Raw genomic sequence first — 19,788 nt, forward strand, 5'->3', positions numbered from 1 at the left:
TACTAGTGGGGTTTAAACCGAACGCCACCTGTCTTGAATGGGGAATAATCACTATCACTAGCAAGTGGGAAGTGGGACTCAGGGAACTTCCTATAAAACACTACAACCTTGACCTCAGGGGACTGTTTGTATTGTTTGTGAACACTGCATTTTACTTTGTGTTCGTATATAACTACCCCTTTTTTCATAAAAGCGAATATTTGACTGAACAGTAATTTATTGCTGCTGCTGAGCGTGTTTTGAATTGTGCCTGTCCTCCCATTTTTTTATTCTGTTTCATTCATTATTTCCTTGTCTTTGCCTTCCTCCTCATTGTACCATTCATTATCTCTCCATGGCAGAGAGCTGGTCTCTCTTACAGCTGCTGTAAAGCCCCCACATGTCTTAGTAGAAAGTAATTGGCTAAGCAGATGGATCATGGCACAGTCAAACAACTCTAAGCAAAAGCTGTATAACAATCACACAACCCAGAAAGTCCTATTAGGCTTGTGGTAAAACCACTGGGTTGATAGATACACAGGTTCTTGACTTTTCGCTCAGAAGACCTCCACACTGCAACTCTCTCTTTCCTAATATTGATGCAGTCCCCACATATACTCTTGATGGTGGATCTTAGGCATCCATGGGCGCTCACAAATTGAGACACTTGGGTAAAAAAAAATGGTGTCATCCACTATGCATTACCAAGCCACACTTAGCCCCTTGCTAACCAAAGAGCATAAGGGGCATATTTATAAGCCCCTAACGCCACCGGAGCATCACTTTCTGTGACGTTCTGGTGGTGCAATGCCCTTTGCCGTATTTATAAGGTGGCGTTAAGCCACTTGTTGTGGCTTAACGCCACCTTGTAAATATGGCCCCTTCACACGCAGCCCTTTGCGTGGAAGGGGCGTGCAATGGTTGTTGATGTGGGCGTGCCACAGCAACACCCATTGCATTTTGATGCTGCCTCAGATTTATGAGATTTCGTTTGTTTCACACATAAGCTTTATTCGGCCAACAGACCATCAAAGCATACAATACAGTACAATATAAATATAAATAAACATCATAATATCATAGGAAAATTTAAAAGAAAAAGTAAAATCCATGTTTGCCCGACTAGTAACAATTTCAAATCATTGTAAATAAAAAATACGTATGCCCCATGCCATTACTAAAAACTTACTTACTGCATAAATTGTCACATTTGAATTATGGCTTTTTAAAATCCTCAAAGCTAAAAAACATTCCCTTAAGTTCAATTCCCGACAGATTTTGTGAATCCATTTAAGCCTTGGGGTTGAGTAAGCGGGACAGAAAAACATAAAATGTTCTATTGTTTCAGAAGAAGTGCCACATACAGGACAAATATCAGAGCTTAACTTAGGTCCCCATCTGCTCGTCAAGGCCTTCAAAGGTAATGTTCCGAATCGAAATCTGGCATACAAGCTTTTGCCTAATAAGTCAGGTATTATATCTAAATATAGTTCGAACTCTGGGTACCATTTAAAGTCAATAAACAAATTAGTTAAATGACCATTCGATTTTTGAGAAATGTAATTATTACGTATGTGGTACCAGTAAGCTCCTTTCAGTACTTTAACATGGGACTTTACGAGTTGCTGGGGAGTCTCACAAAAGTTCCTCAATCCCAGCGTGCAAAACCAGCCGGATACGTGTTTGATCCATGGGATTGACGTAGAGTTAGGGCTTTTTAACAATTCTAATAGAGAAAACTTATATATGGCCAGTTCGGGAACTACCCAAAGCCTCACCCAATATACTAGAGGCCGTAAGATAATTAAATCAGCTATTCGTTTAAACCCTAGGTCTAATGGGGTACTAGTAGGGCAAGCACATAAAGCCCGTGCAAAGCTATTCTCAGTTTTGGTTATCCTACTACTATCTGCCATGCCCCATATCTCTGCGCCGTAAACAGCAGCACCCTGTGCCTTAGCCACATAAATCTTTACTGCCGGAGACACAACTTTAGCGATCGTATTCCTATAGAGGCGCAATATGGATGCTGCCCGATGTTGCAAAAGCCCAGCACTCTTGCCAACTTGTTCCTCCCAAAGGAGTGTATCTGTAAGTCTCACACCCAAGTAGTCAATGGAGCTAACCTGGTCCAAAATAGCTCCATCTTACCGAATAGTACATTTCTTACGAGGGCCAGAGCGAAGCACCATAAATTTCGTTTTCTTCAAGTTCAGCTCTAAACCAAAATTCCAGCAGAATGATTTAAATCTGTCCACAAGAATTTGCAACCCCATAGGGGTTTTTTAAATCAATAGAGAGTCATCCGCAAAAAGGAGAATTGGAATTTTCTGATTGACTAGTGTGGGAGCATCGTTCTGGCATGTCATTAGTTCTTGGACCACCTCGTTGATGAATAAAGAAAACAGAAGTGGTGCAAGCACACATCCCTGACGGACACCTCTTTTAATGGGAAATTTGTTAGTCAATTCACCTTGATTACCCCATCTTACTTGCGCGTATGTGCCTTCGTGCATGCGTATTAATAGATGGATAATATCGGGTGCTGCCCCTATTTTGTGTAACACTCCCCAAAGCTTATCTCTTGGGACCAAATCAAAAGCAGAACGTAGGTCAACAAAAATGACATATAGAGTTTGCTTTGCCAAGACTACATATTTCCAGTGTAGCACGGTCAACCTGAAAGCCTGGTCAACCGTGCTAACTCTAGAGCGGAACCCTGCCTGGAGCGGTGAAAGGATCTGCTGCTCCGACACCCAGTTCGATAGTCTAACTAGCAACTGTTTGGCAAAGATTTTTTGTAAATTGTCGATTAAACTGACCGGTCTGTAATTGATTGGAAGACTTACATTACCCTTTTTGTAAATTGGGATAATTTCTGCACCCTTCCACGTCTCAGGGATCTGTCCTCCTTTTGTGATTTTATTTGACAGTAGATTGATATACCAGGTCCATATAGATGACTCTGATTTATAAAGGTCGCCTGGAATTTTATCGGGACCTGGGGCTTTACCTGACTTTAAAGAGTTGATAGCCTCTGCAGCTTCTTCTAAGGAGAAACAAATATAACTCTCAGAGTTATATGGATTCCCATCAGGTGGAGAAGTGGCAAGGTTAGCATTTTGTAAAATTAGAGGGTCTAATCCCACTTTATCACAGTCAACAGCCCCAGTGGAGATAGTTCCTTCATACAAGAGAGAGAAGTGCTCCACCCAAGTTTTGGGTTGAATGTGGTTCCTTAGATTAGACCTACCCCCTCTCTCGTGCTTCGTCAGCAGTTCCCAGAAAAGCGTATTGTTGTTTGCTTTTGTAGCATCTAACAAATCCTGCCAAATAACATCTTCCCAGGTTTTCTTTGATTGTAAAATTGTCTTTTTATACATACATCTTGCTTGTTTGATCGCCCCCGTGGACCCAGCCTTTATGGCTTTTCTTAGCTCGGTCTTAGCCCTCATACATGCATCATTAAACCATCTACTGTTAGATGAACCCCCGTGTTGCCGGCTTACCAAGGCTGCCTTTTTGTAAAAAACACTTTGAAGTTTGACCATCATATCTTCGTGGATATCAAGAAGTGGGATAGCTTCCGGCTCGAGGTCTTCGTAAGCTGACAGATTATCTAAGAACACTTGATAAATCTTACGGAGCAGATAGGGGTTTGACATGACTTTGGGCCACCTCACCTTCGTTTTAGCATTATTTAAAATAGGGGGAGGGACCATTGATGGTTGCGTATTCGAGGTTCTACCAAAGATATTCCCAGAAAGGGTAAGCAGCAATGGGAAGTGATCACTCTCGCATCTTGAATCTACCCTCATGTCAAGCAGCAGTGGCCAGAGACGCACATCCACCAAAAAATAATCAATTACACTGGCCACAGAACCTCGTAGAAATGTCGGTGCAAGGTTTAAATCAGAAGGAGTTCGACCATTGCAGGCCCTTAGGCCAAACTTTAAGCATAATGTAGCGAGCTGTGCTGCGACACGAGAGCGTGGAGGATAACTATCACCATCCAATTGTGCAATCCACCATAATTCGTCCTCTTCCACAGTTAAGTCACTAAGAAATGCTGAGGGTTCAAAGGTGCAATTTACATCCCCTGCAATAATTAAATAGGAATTAGTTTGTATCGTGTCTAAAAAATCAGAAAGTAGAGTTAAAATATGTGATTCTGTACCACGTGCAACAGAACGGGCATAAACATTGATAAGAGTTATGTTAAAATTTTGATGAAAATAAATTTGTAAGCCCATCAAATCGGGACAATCAAATTCTAAAACCTTATAGTCACATTGGAGCTTTGAATTTAAAAGAATTAAAAGTCCCCCTTTCGCTCGACCAGTTGCTTTCTCTGATGGCTGTGCAGGGATATTAAAAGAGAGAAAACCATCCATACTTGATTGGTCCTCAACCCAGGTTTCTTGGAAAAGACACACATCTTGTGACTTGATGTAGGCAACCCAGTCCACATCATCCGGTTTCCTAGCAAGACCAGCAAGATTCCAAGTCATAATGGATAACCCATTAGTTCCCGTTACAGTCCCATGTTTGGAGGGTAGAGCATCCTTATAATTCGGTTCATTAACAAGGGTCTTGTCTGATTTGTCTATTATGGATGCCACTAAAGTATCCTGATTGACGGCTTTCTGGGTGGAAGACAGTCATACAGAACCATGATGCAAAGATACGCCTTCCTCCCTAAAGCCTCTCTCATTAACATTGGCTATGGCACCAGACACAGGAGCCTGTTTTGAGTCAGTTAGATTAGAAACTAGCCTGATGCCTCCTCCTTTTAGCTCCTTGTGCTGTCCCTTGCGTGCAACAGAGTCAATAAGTTGGTCAGCCAAGAATTTATCCAAAAACACAATCATAATTACATCAAGATTTGACCCAGAGGGGCACCATCTTTCAGTTTTTAGAATGTCCGAGCGTATAACTGAAAGGCATCCCTGCCGATTGCGTAGCCAGTAAATAACCTTATTGAGTCTAGACTCTTGGCCCTCAACAGACCTGGGTGGCAACTTTGGGACATTAGTTAGGGAAAGAGTGTTGGCTCTGTGTCTAGGACCAATACTATTTAGAGACACATCTAGAGCACTATTCATTCTTCGATAAGAGAAAGTGCAAGCTGGATCCTTAGTTAGAGGGTATGCAAGTAACTTTCTATTAGTTAGAAAAGGGCTATCCCTATTTTTTGATATATTGGTAGAAGGATTTTGCCTCGTAGTGGAATGACAATTCGAAGGGGGAAAGAAGCTACCGATATGGTCTTCCCCATTCCTTATCTTATCTCCACCGAGGGGAGTACTGTTGCCCCCAGTGTATTTATTTTTAGGATGGTTAATGTGAGAAGATATGTTACCTTCTGCGGCCCTCCTATTGGCTCCTGATCTCTGGGCATGATAAGTTGGCCCCTCACATGTATTAGTATTAGATGTAGCAGAATCTACTACCAAAGTTCCACCTGCCCCTTCTGTCTCTGACTTCTGACATTTGCATCCCAATTGATGAGCCATATTCCCCTGAAATAGGTTTAGTTATCTGCAATACTAATTCCTTAATTTTGTCTACTCTCTGGAGAATTAAAGGCAATTTAGCTACGCTGGCAGACAAATCAGAACACATATTAATAGTAATAGGAGGGGAAGTGGCAGCAGCTTCAGTAGCTATAACAGCTGTATAGGGGTCGTGGGCCTCAATCAAATCACTTCCCTCAGACAGAAGCTCAAAACGATTTTTACATGGAATATTAGGGGCCAACCTTATCTCAGGACTCAATGGTAGGGGTATACGTTCTATTTCCTCCACTTGCAAGATCCCCTGAGATTGTGAAGGATTGGAGATACTGCTACGAGCCACGATACCCTGTTGAAGTGAGGGAACAGTGGCGTTAGCAGTAGATGACTTCCCTACGCAATCTGTTGAGCCCCCAGAAATTGCTGATCGAACTTTTCTATTCTTGGTGAAAAACTCCTGGATCTTTTTAGGTTGGATTGGAGGCTTCTTCGGGGGCAAGAGGCCATGAGTACCTAGGGGCATATTTATACTCCGTTTGCGCCGAAATTGCGTCGTTTTTTTTGACGCAATTTCGACGCAAAACTAACGCAAACTAACGCCATATTTATACTATGGCGTTAGAGGCGAATAGCGCCAAAGTTCCCGGAATGTGCGTCATTTTTTAGCGTGAACCCCTTCCTTGCGTTAATGATATGCAAGGGAGGCGTTCCCGTCTAAAAAATGACTCCCAGGCCTTTACGTGGTATTTATACTCCCGGGCAAAAGAGACGCCCGGGAGTGGGCGTTGCTAAAAACGGCGCATTTGCGCCGCTTTTTAACGCCTGGGTCAGGCATGGCGTTAAGGGACAAGTGGGCTCAAAATGAGCCCAGAGTGCCCTCCCCTGCCCCCAGGGACCCCCCCTGCCACCCTTGCCCACCCCAGGAGGACACCCAAGGCTGGACGGACCCACCCCAGGGACATTCAGGTGAGTATTTTTTTTATTTTTTTTTAATAATTTTTGGTGGCATAGGGGGGCCTGATTTGTGCCCCCCTACATGCCACTATGCCCAATGACCATGCCCAGGGGACAGAAGTCCCCTGGGCATGGCCATTGGGCAAGGGGGCATGACTCCTATCTTTACAATGATAGGAGTCATGTTGATGGGGGATGGGCGTCGAAAATAAATGGCGCAAGTCGGGTTACGACGATTTTTTCGACGTAACCTGACTTGCCCCATTTTAAGACGCCCATGCGCCATTTTCCCCCTACGCCGGCGCTGCCTGGTGTACGTGGTTTTTCTCGCGCACACCAGGCAGCGCCGGTCTGCTTGCGCCGGCTAACGCCATTCAATAAATACGGCGCCCGCATGGCGCTGCAGAATGGCGTTAGCCGGCGCAAAACTTTTTGACGCTAAACTGCGTTAGCGCAGTTTAGCGTCAAAAAGTATAAATATGGGCCCTAGTTCACTATTAAGTATAGCCTCCACCTCCTCGAAAAGTAGATCGATCTCATCAAGTGATTTCGGTTCCCCTTGAGCAGCCTTAATAGTTGATTTCCTAGGTCGCTTTTTCTGCTTTTTTATACCTTCCAATGGAGCCGGTGGGTCAACAGCCTTTCTTTTCCCCATAATCCGAAAATAGAAATAGAAAACAACAGGAAGATATAACCTGGAGACTGTGGTTGTGTCCGGTCTCTTGACAGCAAGACGCTCCTTCTAGCAGGCAAACTATGGATTTAGGCCAAATCAGGCTCCAGGATCTGAATTGAGGAGTAAAGAAACAGGGCCCGGCCCGACCTCATTCAGTCGAAGACGGGCGTAGATGGGCCGGTCTTGGCCCGGTCTTGGCCCGGGTGCACCAGCGCGCGTCCCGCGCAGCGGGAGCGCTATTCCAAATTTAAAGGGCTCCTGCCCTTTGGTGTGAGTCTGTGCGGCCCCCGGATCAGCTGTGTTGGGATTTCGTAAACCTGAGGCAGCGCCTGTGTTGGAAGCGCGGCGGGAGCGCTATTACAAATTTAAAGGGCACCTGCCCTTTGGTGTGAGCCTGTGCGGTCCCCGGATCAGCTGTGTTGGAAGCGCGGCGGGAGCGCTATTCCAAATTTAAAGGGCTCCTGCCCTTTGGTGTGAGTCTGTGCGGCCCGTGGATCAGCTGTGTTGGAAGCGCGGCAGGAGCGCTATTCCAAATTTAAAGGGCTCCTGCCCTTTGGTGTGAGTCTGTGCGGCCCCCGGATCAGCTGTGTTGGGATTTCGTAAACCTGAGGCAGCGCCAAAATCTAACGCCATCCCATGGATGGCGTTCGCAAGGCACAACGAGGAAGAATACTTTTATTCCTCCTAGTTTTTTGCTTTTTCTATGTGTGCTTCATTCTGCACCATGCATAGAAAGAGCAAAATGCCTGACATGATTGTTTATGTGTTCTTGCTCATAAACAATCCTTTCAAAATGACGCTTTAGCACTTCTGTGTGTGATGCTGCATTCTGCAGCACACACAGAAGTGCCAAATCGCTATTAGTCATTGTTTATGTGCAGGAAGGGACATCTTCCCACACATAAACAATCAAACCTCTCAACACCGACATGCCTGCGTTGGTGCTAGGTAGCTCAACTTAGAGCCAGTGCAGGGGACAACACAGGGATACGCTGTATTGAGTCAAATACAACGCTTCCCTGCATTGTGAAAATGACGTTAAATATGGGCATAAGAGTGTGGCTCATGGATCAACGTCACAAGGTAAACCAAGCCTGACTTGAGCTTCACAGAGAAGTTGGACATTGCCTCTCTCACTTAAGTACTGACGTTCTCACATTGTCTATCGTTCTCACAATGGGAAATTAACCACAACACACACTCTGTCATTCCCCCTCCCTTCCCCTTCTCTGTAGAAGAAGCAACCTACGAATATCCAGAAGTGCTACATAACCATCAAATTCTGCTGACATGATGGCAGCAGAAGTGAGCCCATTATGGGAGGGGTGCATTCACTTTTAACTTTCCCGCCAAAAGTCAAGCTGGCGCAGTCGTATCTCATTGCCTATATAAAAAACGTTGCCACAATACTGCTCAAAGCATGCAACAGCATCATGTGAAACCATGTTATCAGAAATCGAGTCGAATTAGGGCACATAATGAAGACTTGGAGAAAAGTTGAAAAATTGAGTCTATGACTTTTGTTCAAAGCAAATAAAATATACAAACCGTGACAAAAACAGACGCCAACAGCAAGCCAACAGAATATATTAGGCCTCGGCTGTTCAACTGAATCTGGGGATAAAAACGAATATATTATTATTTTGTAAAATAAAAACTGTAGAAAATAATTATTAGCTAACATTTCAGATCCGCGATTTTCACAAATCAATAGCAAACTTAGCAAATCGCAATTTTTCTATTTTTGCACAATGTAACTTGTAATGGGTGGCAGCAACAGAGAGCGACCTAGTTTAGATAAATCGTTTATGCCTGAATTCTCACAACACTAAGGTGAAATTTATTCTTCAGGTCTGATGAATATTCTTCTGAATGGAACTTACATTTTTCAGTGGCTCACCTTCCGAAGGACCTGTCTTCCTTTCACTACACAAAGAAGAAAACTATAAAGGGTAGGTATTAAAAGAAAGGCTGTTGTTTACCAAGGGGTAGGAAGCCAAAGAGGGGGAAGTTTGGATTGTTTATTACGTCACTTAGGCCCGTATTTATACTTTATTAGCGACGCATTTGCGTCTTCTTTTTGACGCAAAAGTGGCGCAAACTTAAAAATACAGGGGCATATTTATACTCCGTTTGCGCCGGATTGCGTCGTTTTTTTTTACGCAAATTCGACGCAAAACGAACTCCATATTAATACTCTGGCGTTAGATGCGTCTAACGCCAAAGTTCATGGAGTTTGCGTCATTTTTTAGCGTGGACACCTACTTTGCGTTAATGATATGCAAGGTAGGCGTTCCCGTCTAAAAAATGACTCGGAGGCATGTGCGCCGTATTTACACTCCCGGGCAAAAATGACGCCCGGGAGTGGGCGGGTCAAAAAAAATGACATCCAGCCGCTTTTGCGTCGTTTTTTAGCACCTGATCAGGGCAGGCGTTAAGGGACCTGTGGGCTCGGAAGGAGCCCAGAGGTGCCCTCCCATGCCCCCAGGGACACCCCCTGTCACCCTTGCCCACCCCAGGAGGACACCCAAGGATGGAGGGACCCATCCCAGGGAACTTAAGGTAAGTTCAGGTAAGTATTTTTTTTTTAAAAAAATTGTGGCATAGGGGGGCCTGATTTGTGCCCCCCTACATGCCACTATGCCCAATGACCATGCCCAGGGGACATAAGTCCCCTGGGCATGGTCATTGGGCAAGGGGGCATGACTCCTGTCTTTGCTAAGACAGGAGTCATTTTAATGGGGTTTGGGAGTCAAAAAAAATGGCGCAAATCGGGTTGAGGCGAAAATTTTGCCTCAGCCTGACTTGCCCCATTTTTTGGCGCCCAAGCTCCATATTCCCCTACGCCGGCGCTGCCTGGTGTACGTCATTTTTTTTGACGCACACCAGGCAGCTCCGCCGGCTAACGCCGGCTAACGTCATTGAATAAATACGGCGCCCGCATGGCGCTTCAGAATGGCGTTAGATTTTTTGACGCACAACTGCGTTGGCGCAGTTGTGCGTCGAAAAGTATAAATATGGCCCACAATTGTATTTTGTAAGTTTGCGCCGCTTTTGCGTCAAAAAGTGACGCAAAAGCGGCGCTATGAAAGTATAAATATGGGCCTTAGATTCTTAAAGTGAAAAACTCCCTTTTGCTAATTCCTGCCACAAAGGGCCTGTTTGCAAGTTGGGCGGTTAATTTTATCCTGTGTGTCGACCTCAGATAACGCACGAGTCAGAATTATGAGTTTGGTTTTATTTAACACGTTGATAAATATTGGGTGCGTAAATAACCCAACCGTCATCAAATTTCATCAGGTTTGACCTGCCGAAATTTAAAAGGGGAAAATATAGGGTATTTATCATAGAATACAGCATTAAACATAGAAATATGTATGTTATTCTCCATAAACTCATAATAGATGTTTTTAAGCACACCTGATAAATAATGTACCCTGTGGTATTGTTATTTATCATGGGTGATAAATAACACGTCAACTTGTGATCAGGCCCAAAGAGTTTTGTGGGCCATGTGCAAAATATAGCCTTCTTCAAAAAAATGAAGGTTCTTTTATTGCCTTATCTGTGGCCCTCCGATTTCTAGTCTCCAACCCTCCTTATATACAGAGAAAACACCAGGTGACAGATTTACTAATATACTAATTGCAAATCACAGCACAGCAATACAAGTTGCAACACTGCTTTCGGAAAGGGAAAAAACAAAATCATATCTACTAAAATTGTCTTGCTCCTTCTGTCCTCCCCTGCTCTTGCACACAAACAGGCCAAATACAGCTTCACACCAAGGTACAGAGGTGAGTGGCACTCTCTTTCTGGGTGATACTCAAATTACGGACCGGGGCAGCTTACAGCCACCCTGCCCTCTACATGTAGCCTGTGGTCAACAGCAGCACTGACCTGCTGTTTTCCCTACTCAGCACTAACACTGAGAAAGAGGTTAAGTACAGAGAAAGCAATTATTTACAGGTTAACTGAAGTTAATGAAAGGAAGTAACTAAGGTGTCCTGCACCACTTAACTTTAGGAACACCTTCATTTTTGGAGACTACTTGCAACAAACATGTAAAATTATGATAAAGTCTCTTCAAAATTAAAAAAAGTGGATTTAATTTACACACAGAAGCATTTCACCTTAGTACATCAGCATGGGCCTCAATTCACCACAATGCCACGGGTAGCAGCGGAAGTAACATCACATGCCAGTTCATCTTTACTTCCACTCACCCACACATGCTTACACAAACACACATTCACTCACAGACATACTCTCTTTTACATAAACAAACTCTCACCCACAAGCATGCACACAACATACATTTAAAAGTGTTTTTACTTACCTCAGCAACCAAGTAGGGTCATATTCCAGCTAACTGTACTCCACTTTTTTATTGCACTAATAGTGAATAATTTATTATGCACTATCCGTGTAATAAAAAGACGATTTGAAAACAATGAAGTGGAGTCTCCAACCAGCCTCCATAAAGAAGAGCTTCTTCTCTGTTCCTGGCACTGTTTTTGCCAACGGGCAAGCTGGGGGTTGCTGCTGCGACCCCTGGTGACCCCTACATGACATCCGTGTACATCAGATTCTATCCCTGCATTCAGAAGTATATTTTCATAAAAGTGATAGTGAAACGTTCATGCTCCACTTGACTCTGGCAACAATGCAAATAGTAAACTAAGTGACAAGTCAGTTGTTATGTGCACCCTCTGAGTGGCCTGGATTTCTATTATACACAGACAACATTATAGTTTAGGAAAGAAAACACAAGACAAGGTTTTTTACAATGCACATTCTGAAGTCATGTACTTAGAGTTCCTTTTATATGTGATAATGAAGCAAAAGCAGTGAGTGAAATAAAACAAGTGCCTAGGATCACATAATTTAGTCATATGAGAAAGCCAGGATTGAGACCAGGTTTTCTGGTTTCACAATAGGCAATTCAGCATTCAGGTGAACAAGCTGCCCTTCCCCTACTCCAGCCTTACAACCCATCCTTTGACTGCCACTCTGCTGGCATGGCTGTATGACATTACAATGCTGACAATTAACATGCATGCCTTCCCCACACATTTTTTACAACGCTTGTCTTTACCATGCATGTGCCCTTTACCACACAGGTAAGCATAATTAAAATAAGTGATATATATTTATTTTCTTTAAAAAAACAAAGGTTACAGGGTTGTTATAGTTAGACTCATACTTTAAAAGTACAAAACCGTAGAAATGTACCTGTTATAGTTAGAGTTATCTCAAGTAACTATAACCCGAACCCTAAGGTAACTATAACTCGGGTCCTCACCATGCACAGTTTTTTCGTCAAAAATGTTACTGCAAATATTTCATTGATATCATCAATGATGTTATCACAGATGTCATGAGAGGCGTAATTTGTGGGGCAATTAGCAGTGCATGGCGAGGGCACAAGTTATAGTTACCTTAGAGCTTGAGTTAGAGTTACTTGAGATAACTATAACTGTAACAGGTGAATTTCTATGGTTTTTACGTTTATAATGTGATCCTAACGGCAATGTCCCTGTAACCATTGTTTTTTAAGTGAATTTCTATGTTTTTGTTAACGTATAGCAATTTTTATTACTATATTTAATCCAACCACACTACGCATGGCTTTCGGCATGCGTGGTGGCGGTTGGCTGCAGGGCCTTGCCTGCAGCCAAGACCTGAGGCCAACCCCCTATAAGCTCCTAACCTTGCACCGTGCATGGCCTTCTGCCGTGCGTGGCAAAGTTTTCCTGCAAGACCTGACCTGAGATCAACCTTTCAGTATGAACCTTAACATTTTGAAGTTTAAAAGAATTCAAAGAAGGAAAATGAATACAGACTCACCTGGAGTACAACCCTAAACTTTCAGTGGGGGGTATGTGACCTTAACCTTTAGGCCATAGGTGACTCCTTACTATAATGCTCTCTCTCTCTTCCAGTGAGACAGAGAGAATGACAGGACTGTGGGGGGAGCTTGAAGGCCCCCATGGTCTTAGCCAGCTCCCCTTGTCCTGCGGCTCCCTGCTTGTGAGAGCAATGTTTTCATCTGTTTCCCTGCACGCATATTAGCATTCAGGGAAAAAGATGAAAACTCTGCTTTCTGACAGCGGAAGCTGTTTGACAGCTCCCGCTATCAGAAAGTGGACTTTGTTTGCTTTTGCTTGGTGGGGGCTGTCAGCTGTAGGCACCCAGGGACATAGTAGGAGCTGGCCCTGAGGGGTGGCAGTCCCCAGGGCCATCATTGACTCCTCGAGGGGGGCCACGTTGGCCCCCTCAAATGTTTGATTTGCCCCAGGGAAGTGGCGGTTCCCAGGGCAGAGGGTCTGAAACGGACCCCACTGGTTATTTCATTTTAGCCCCAGAGAGGTAGTGGTCCCCAAGCACTACCCCAAGCATCATGTTTGTCAACACATTATGATGCAAAAGACTGTCTAGCCTGAAGAGATCAGCTGCCTCCAGCGCTACCTTTTGTGCAAATCCACAGGAGAAAGGAGAAGCAGTGGACGCCTATGTCACAATGTGCACCACCGCCCACCGCTTCTCTTTATGTTGCTAGAACCCCAGGGGGATTGGGGCACATAAGGGTAAGTGGCCACTTTACTGCCTCCAAAGTCTATGGCAATAAAGCAGTGAGAACTTTGTTTAGTTTTTAACTGGTGTTATGGCACAGCAGTGAATAACGGATCACATTTGTTTGATATGCTAACAGTTTACCATGAAAGCCATAGTAGTTTATTATATTAATAGTCAAGAGATCTATGCTCCTAATATTACACGGCATTCGCCCTTCTAGTGAATGCCGTATTTAAGACTGAACACACGCAAAAAAACCTGCTATGTAAAGTTGCACCCATGTTTACCTTCCACCACAAGGAACACCAAATAAGCACCTTCGTCCTACCAATGCTTGACTACTATGTAAGTGCAGTGTACACACACCAGAAGAAAACGTCAATTAATAAGTCATGCATATGGCTAGTCCTAGACAGGAAAAGATCAGATTCTGTAAATCCCGCATAACAATAATTAAACTGACATCCAAAGTTGCTAAGAGTCACCTTCAATAAGGCCTGCATGGCTCACAAACGTTTTCGGGCCACAGAAAAGAAATACTGTTCACAACCTCCGATTGATTTACAATTTCAGCTCACTGACAAACAAAAAGTTTATGGTAACACTATTCAACAAAAAAGTCCTCATAAAAATACTCTTAGAGCAGGCAAGGAACAGCAATAAAATCTAACTAGGTTCTGGTGGGAGTTAAATAACATTCTTTCTTACATTCCCAACTGCACAGAGATGCACCTGGATGATCACTTCTTGGCTGTTAACATACCCATGGTCTGACCTGACACACTCAGTGCCGGCTTTAGGGTGGTGTAACCAGTGCGGCCGCACTAGGTGCTGACCTGGAGCCGGGCCTGACCTCAGGAGGAGCATTGTATTCAGCCAACCCTTACAAATGAAAAGCACCTGCTGCAGAGTTTGTTGTGTGTCCAGTTTTCAGGCAGCAATAAAAATGTCAAGATAACTCTTGTGATCAATGTTCCTGCTGGAGAGAGGGATGGAGTTCTGTCTAGTGCAGTTTTAACTTGCCATAAAGTAGCACAGAGGGTTAATATGACTGCTGTAAAGAATTGATCTGTGTTCCAAGTGAATAGCTGAGTGGATTAGTAAAGCCATCATTTACCAGCGCTTTAAAAACAAATGAAATGTATGCAACAGAGGGTCTATGGAGATATGAGGGGCATTTTTGCTTGGTGACAGTGAGGGAATCTGAGGAGGAGGCCATGAGGGTTTGTGAGAAACGATTGTCGCTCTTGGCACCACTAGTGCTAAAGCCAGCCTTGAATACACTGGAATTGAAGAACGCCACTGTCTCTTTGGGATGTTCTGCTTAAAGGTGTGAAAAGTTGTTGCTGACTTTCCTTTGACATCAATTATGCAGCCTTGAGCCAAACCTCCTCCTGCTCTTGGTGCTCAGCATGCTCAAGGCACACAGTCCTAAGAAATCCCTGATAGATAACTAAATAATAATTAGGATGTTAGCTCAAAACAGCCTACACATTGCCTCACAAATGATCCTTGTGGACAATGTTTTAAGGAACAGAAAGCACGACTTTAATTTTATTACAAGACCGGAGGCTCATATTATACAGTCTTTTCTTGCTTTAATTTTAACAGCAGCCAAGAAGAAAAACTACATTTCCAAACAAAAACTACAAAATGACATCATAAGGTAACCATCCAATAGGACGTCGTAATGCAGTACTAGTATCCTGACTGCGAACAACAAGTCCTCTTTTCTTGCTGCTCGCAGTCAAGATAAGTACCAATATTTTGTTCTCCATGAAAATATTCAATGTTATATTAATAAGGTGTTTTCTTAGTCTGTTTAAATTGTATAGAAACGTATTTCCTTGACGCGCTCTCTGTTTCTCTCAGCGCGTCCTACAACGGTCGTCTTTCACCGTTGTTGACGCGCGCGTGTGCGCGCACGCAGCCGGCCTGTCAGCCATTTCCTGACACCCGGCTGCATACCGACATTCCTCAAATTCCTCTGCTCGCGTCTTGACGCGTTGCCTGGGTTTTATTTACACGCGTCTGTTAGTGGTTTCCTTTTACCGTTACAGACGCGAGTCTGGTCCATTTTTTCTCAGCATTGCTTTGTCTACCCGACGTATTTATTTATTTATTTATTTTATTAGTTATTACCGGTCACAGCGCGCTGTGGTCGTCGGTAGCATAATTTAATTCCCCTTTTTAACTAGTGGGCTCCTAAGAGTATTACTCAATTTTTGTTTTAATATAGTTTATATATTTAAAATCTTTATATAATTTAATAGTTCCTAGTTATGGCTGACGAGGAAGAATCCCATTTTATTCAGGAATCACTGAAGTCCTTCATTACAGACTCTGTCCAGAAGGCAGTTTCTGTTTCTATGTTGGACGTATCCAAGAACCTTGAAGCCTCTCTCTCCAAGATTATTTCGGCTTCCCATTTGCCTTCTACGAAAGGCAAGAAACGTGTGGTTTCCCTTCCGGGACCTTCAAAAGGCGTTTCTGCTGGACCTTCCACCCGAGAGGTATCCAAATCGGGACCCCCTCATTCTCCACTCCATATTACTCACGTAAAAGACACCGATGATGACGATGATGACTCTCCCAGTCATACAGATGATATGGACGGATCTTCTGATCCTTATTATTACGGGCCTCCGGAGAAAAGGCGTAGAATTTCTCCTAATGACGGTGGTGACGTTCACCCGGTGTCTCAGGCTTTGGTGGACCATTCAGGTGGACCTTTGTTTGATCCTTCCCTGATGGTTCATCCAAACTCTAAAGAGTGGAATCCTGCTGACCACGTTGCAGATTACGTTTCCTTTTTCCTACGCCATTCCTTAGACAAGGTGGCTCGTAACAAACTCAAATCCGAATGTCCCCGTCCCTCCTTGCCTTATAATATTACTGCTACACCCACCATTGATCCCAACATGCTTATGTTTTTCACCAAATTTGGTAAAGACCCTAAAAAAGGAGTCGAAAGAGCTTGGTCAGGCTGCCAAGACAAACTTTTGGATTTAGTGGGTCCCCTCACCAGAATTTTTGATATGGCTGAGGAAGCCAAGATGGACAATACACCAATTGATCCCGTAGTCCTTTCTAACTGGGCGCAGCGCGCCATCTGTATGCTGGGTAATGCAAACTCCCAGTTGTCCATTGAACGACAAGAGAGTCTCCTGCTCAAGATTGACCCTAAATTGACCTCATTAGCCACAAGGATGAGGGTCCTTCAGCTAACGGCCTTTTATTTGGAGACTCCTTTATCAAGGAGTTGGGCAAGTACATCTCCACCTTTGCCTCCCTAGACAAGGCTCAGGTTTCTATCAAGAAGATTTTTTCTTCTCGGGTTTTTGGCAGGGCTGGCAAAGGCAGGAGTCGCTTTGCCTGCCGTTCCATCAGAGGTCATTATGCCAACCGAGACTCCTACAATCAACAAACCCAGCTTGACACCTACTCAGGATACAAGCCGCGTTTCTACCCCCGCCGCTCAAGAGGCTATCGTCAGAGGGATATATCAATAAAGGAGAACAAGTCTCCGGTAAGTGCTTCCAATTTTGACCTTCCTCCAGTAGGAGGCAGACTAGCTCTTTTTCTAGACTCATGGCGTTTTCTCACCTCAGATCCCTGGGTAATTCAATCTATTTAAGGTTACCTCTTAGAGTTTTATCAACCACCAACTCAGTCCCTTTTCCCTCTTCCTCTAGTGTTTTCTCAAGAACAAAATCAACTGCTCCACGACAAGATTCAATCTCTCCTCGCCAAACAAGCCATAGAGTCAGTGCTTTTCGACACTTCGGGTTTTCTCAGCACCATTTTCCTGGTGCAGAAGAAAAATCAGAAGTTTCGACTAGTTCTAAACTTAAAAAATTTCAACAACTTTGTGGTTTATCGACACTTCAAGATGGAGACCATTCTTCATCTCAGGGATATTTTACTTCAAGGCGACTGGTTGGTCAGACTAGACCTTCAGGATGCTTACCTCACGGTCCCAATTCACCCCTCACACAGAAAATTTCTGCAATTTCAATGGCACAACTTGTTCTACCAATTCAAAGTTCTTCCTTTCGGGCTTTCATCCGCTCCTTGGTGTTTCACCAAGATTCTCAAACCTGTGGCGGCTTTTCTCCGCTCCCAAGGTATTCGCCTGATTCTTTATCTAGACGATTTTCTCTTGATGGCACAAGACAAACGACTTCTCCTAATTCACCTACAGTTCTGTCAAGATCTTCTTCTCAAATTGGGTTTCCTTATCAATTTTCAAAAATCAGCCTTGCTTCCAACTCAAAAGCTAGAATTCCTTGGTTTTCTCATAGACACTACTCATTCAATTCTTCAACTTCCTCAACACAAGGTCTCCTTAATCAAAAAAGAGATTCGTCAATCCCTCTCTCTTTCTCACATCTCCCACAGAACTCTGGCTCGCCTTGTAGGTTTCCTCGCCTCCTCTATCCAAGCCATTTTTCCCGGTCCGTTGCATTACCGCGCCCTTCAACGGTTGAAGATCCGTCATCTTCACAAGGGTCTGGCCTATTCCGATCATTTAGTCCTAGACTCCGAGTCCAGGGAAGAGCTTCTCTGGTGGTTGACTCACCTAGACACCTGGAACGGAAGAACCATTTTCTCTGCCGCCCCAGATCTTGTATTAGAATCCGATGCAAGTCGGACGGGTTGGGGCGCAAGATGTGATCAGTTCTCGACTGGAGGCGCATGGCCTCTGAAGGAGTCGTTCTTGCACATCAACAGTTTAGAGATGCTTGCAGGTTCCTTTGCCATCCGCTCATTTACAAAAGACAAGGTAAGCTGCACTATTCTTCTCAGAATGGACAACCTAACAGCCGTCAGATATATCAATCATTTAGGGGGCACCAGGTCCAAGATCCTCTCTACCCTGGCAAAACATCTTTGGGAATATTGTCTCTCTCGACAAATCTCTGTCAGAGCAATTTACCTACCAGGCCGTCTGAATACAGTTGCGGATTGGTATTCCAGACATCTTCACGATTCCAGCGACTGGCGTTTGCACCCTTCCATATTCAATCAGCTTACTTCCCTCTTTGGCACAATGTCCATAGACCTCTTCACCTCTCGCCTCAATTCTCACCTTCCTTCCTTTTTCAGTTGGAGACCAGACCCCCAGGCTCTCGCCACAGACGCTCTCCTTCAGTTCCGGCCATCGTCCCTTCTTTACGCTTTCCCTACCTTCCTTCTCGTTCCTCGGGTTCTGGCACAGGTTCGAAGACAACGATCCATACTTGTCCTGATAACCCCATTTTGGCAAGCTCAACCTTGGTATCCAACTCTATTAGTGTTAACAACCGACCATCCTGTATGGCTTCCTCATTTCCCCGATCTTCTTTTGGATCCCCAAGGTCGACAACACCACATAGTTCTCAACAACTCTCTGTTTCTCATTGCCTGGAAGATTTCGGGTCGTCCTGGAGAACCCCAGGAATTTCGGAGGATGCTCTCAGACTCATCCATCAGGCCAGGGCCCCTGCTACCTCGAAGGCTTACAAATCCGCATGGGCCATTTGGTCCAGCTGGTGTCTGGGCAGGAATTCAGATCCCTTTTCAGCTGATGTAGTGTTGGTTGTGAATTTCTTGGCTTCTTTAGCCTCCCAAGGTAAGGCTTATCGTACTATCAATACCTACAGATCTGCCATTTCCGCTGAGCATCATAGAGTTAACGGCAGACCAACTGGTGAACACCCTCTCATCTGTCAACTCTTAAAGGGAGTAAGATCTGTTTTTCCTCCAGCTCCTAAATATAATGTTATGTGGGATGTCAATCTAGTGTTGAAATTTATTACAGCTTGGCCAGATAATGAATTTCTTTCCCTCAAGCAACTGTCTGCAAAATTAACTATGCTTTTGTGTCTAATCTCACTTAAATGTGTTTCGGATATTAAAGCCCTAGATGTTACCTCCTTTTTCTTTTCTCCGCTTGGTGTTTCTTTTCAAGTCAGACGACGTACTAAGACTAATTTGGCATCGGTTAACTACCCATTTTTTCCCTCTCAACCCAGGTTGTGTGTTGGCAACTGTCTTAAAGCCTATGTGACCCGTACTGCAGAATTGAGGTCATCCTCTTCC

The 19,788-nt window shown here is 44.1% G+C and overlaps 1 protein-coding gene across 1 annotated transcript in view; it reads right to left on the bottom strand.

Annotated features, from left to right (window-relative positions):
- SLC24A3 (solute carrier family 24 member 3) overlaps window positions 1-19,788 on the bottom strand; it is a 1,392,829-nt gene that overhangs the window by 24,779 nt on the left and 1,348,262 nt on the right. The window contains exon 16 of the mRNA XM_069234727.1: window positions 8,674-8,739. Coding sequence (XP_069090828.1) covers window positions 8,674-8,739 — 66 coding nt within the window. The remainder of the gene's footprint in view (window positions 1-8,673; window positions 8,740-19,788) is intronic.

Source organism: Pleurodeles waltl, chromosome 5 (genome assembly GCF_031143425.1).
Source record: "Pleurodeles waltl isolate 20211129_DDA chromosome 5, aPleWal1.hap1.20221129, whole genome shotgun sequence".
Classification (NCBI taxonomy): domain Eukaryota; kingdom Metazoa; phylum Chordata; class Amphibia; order Caudata; family Salamandridae; genus Pleurodeles; species Pleurodeles waltl.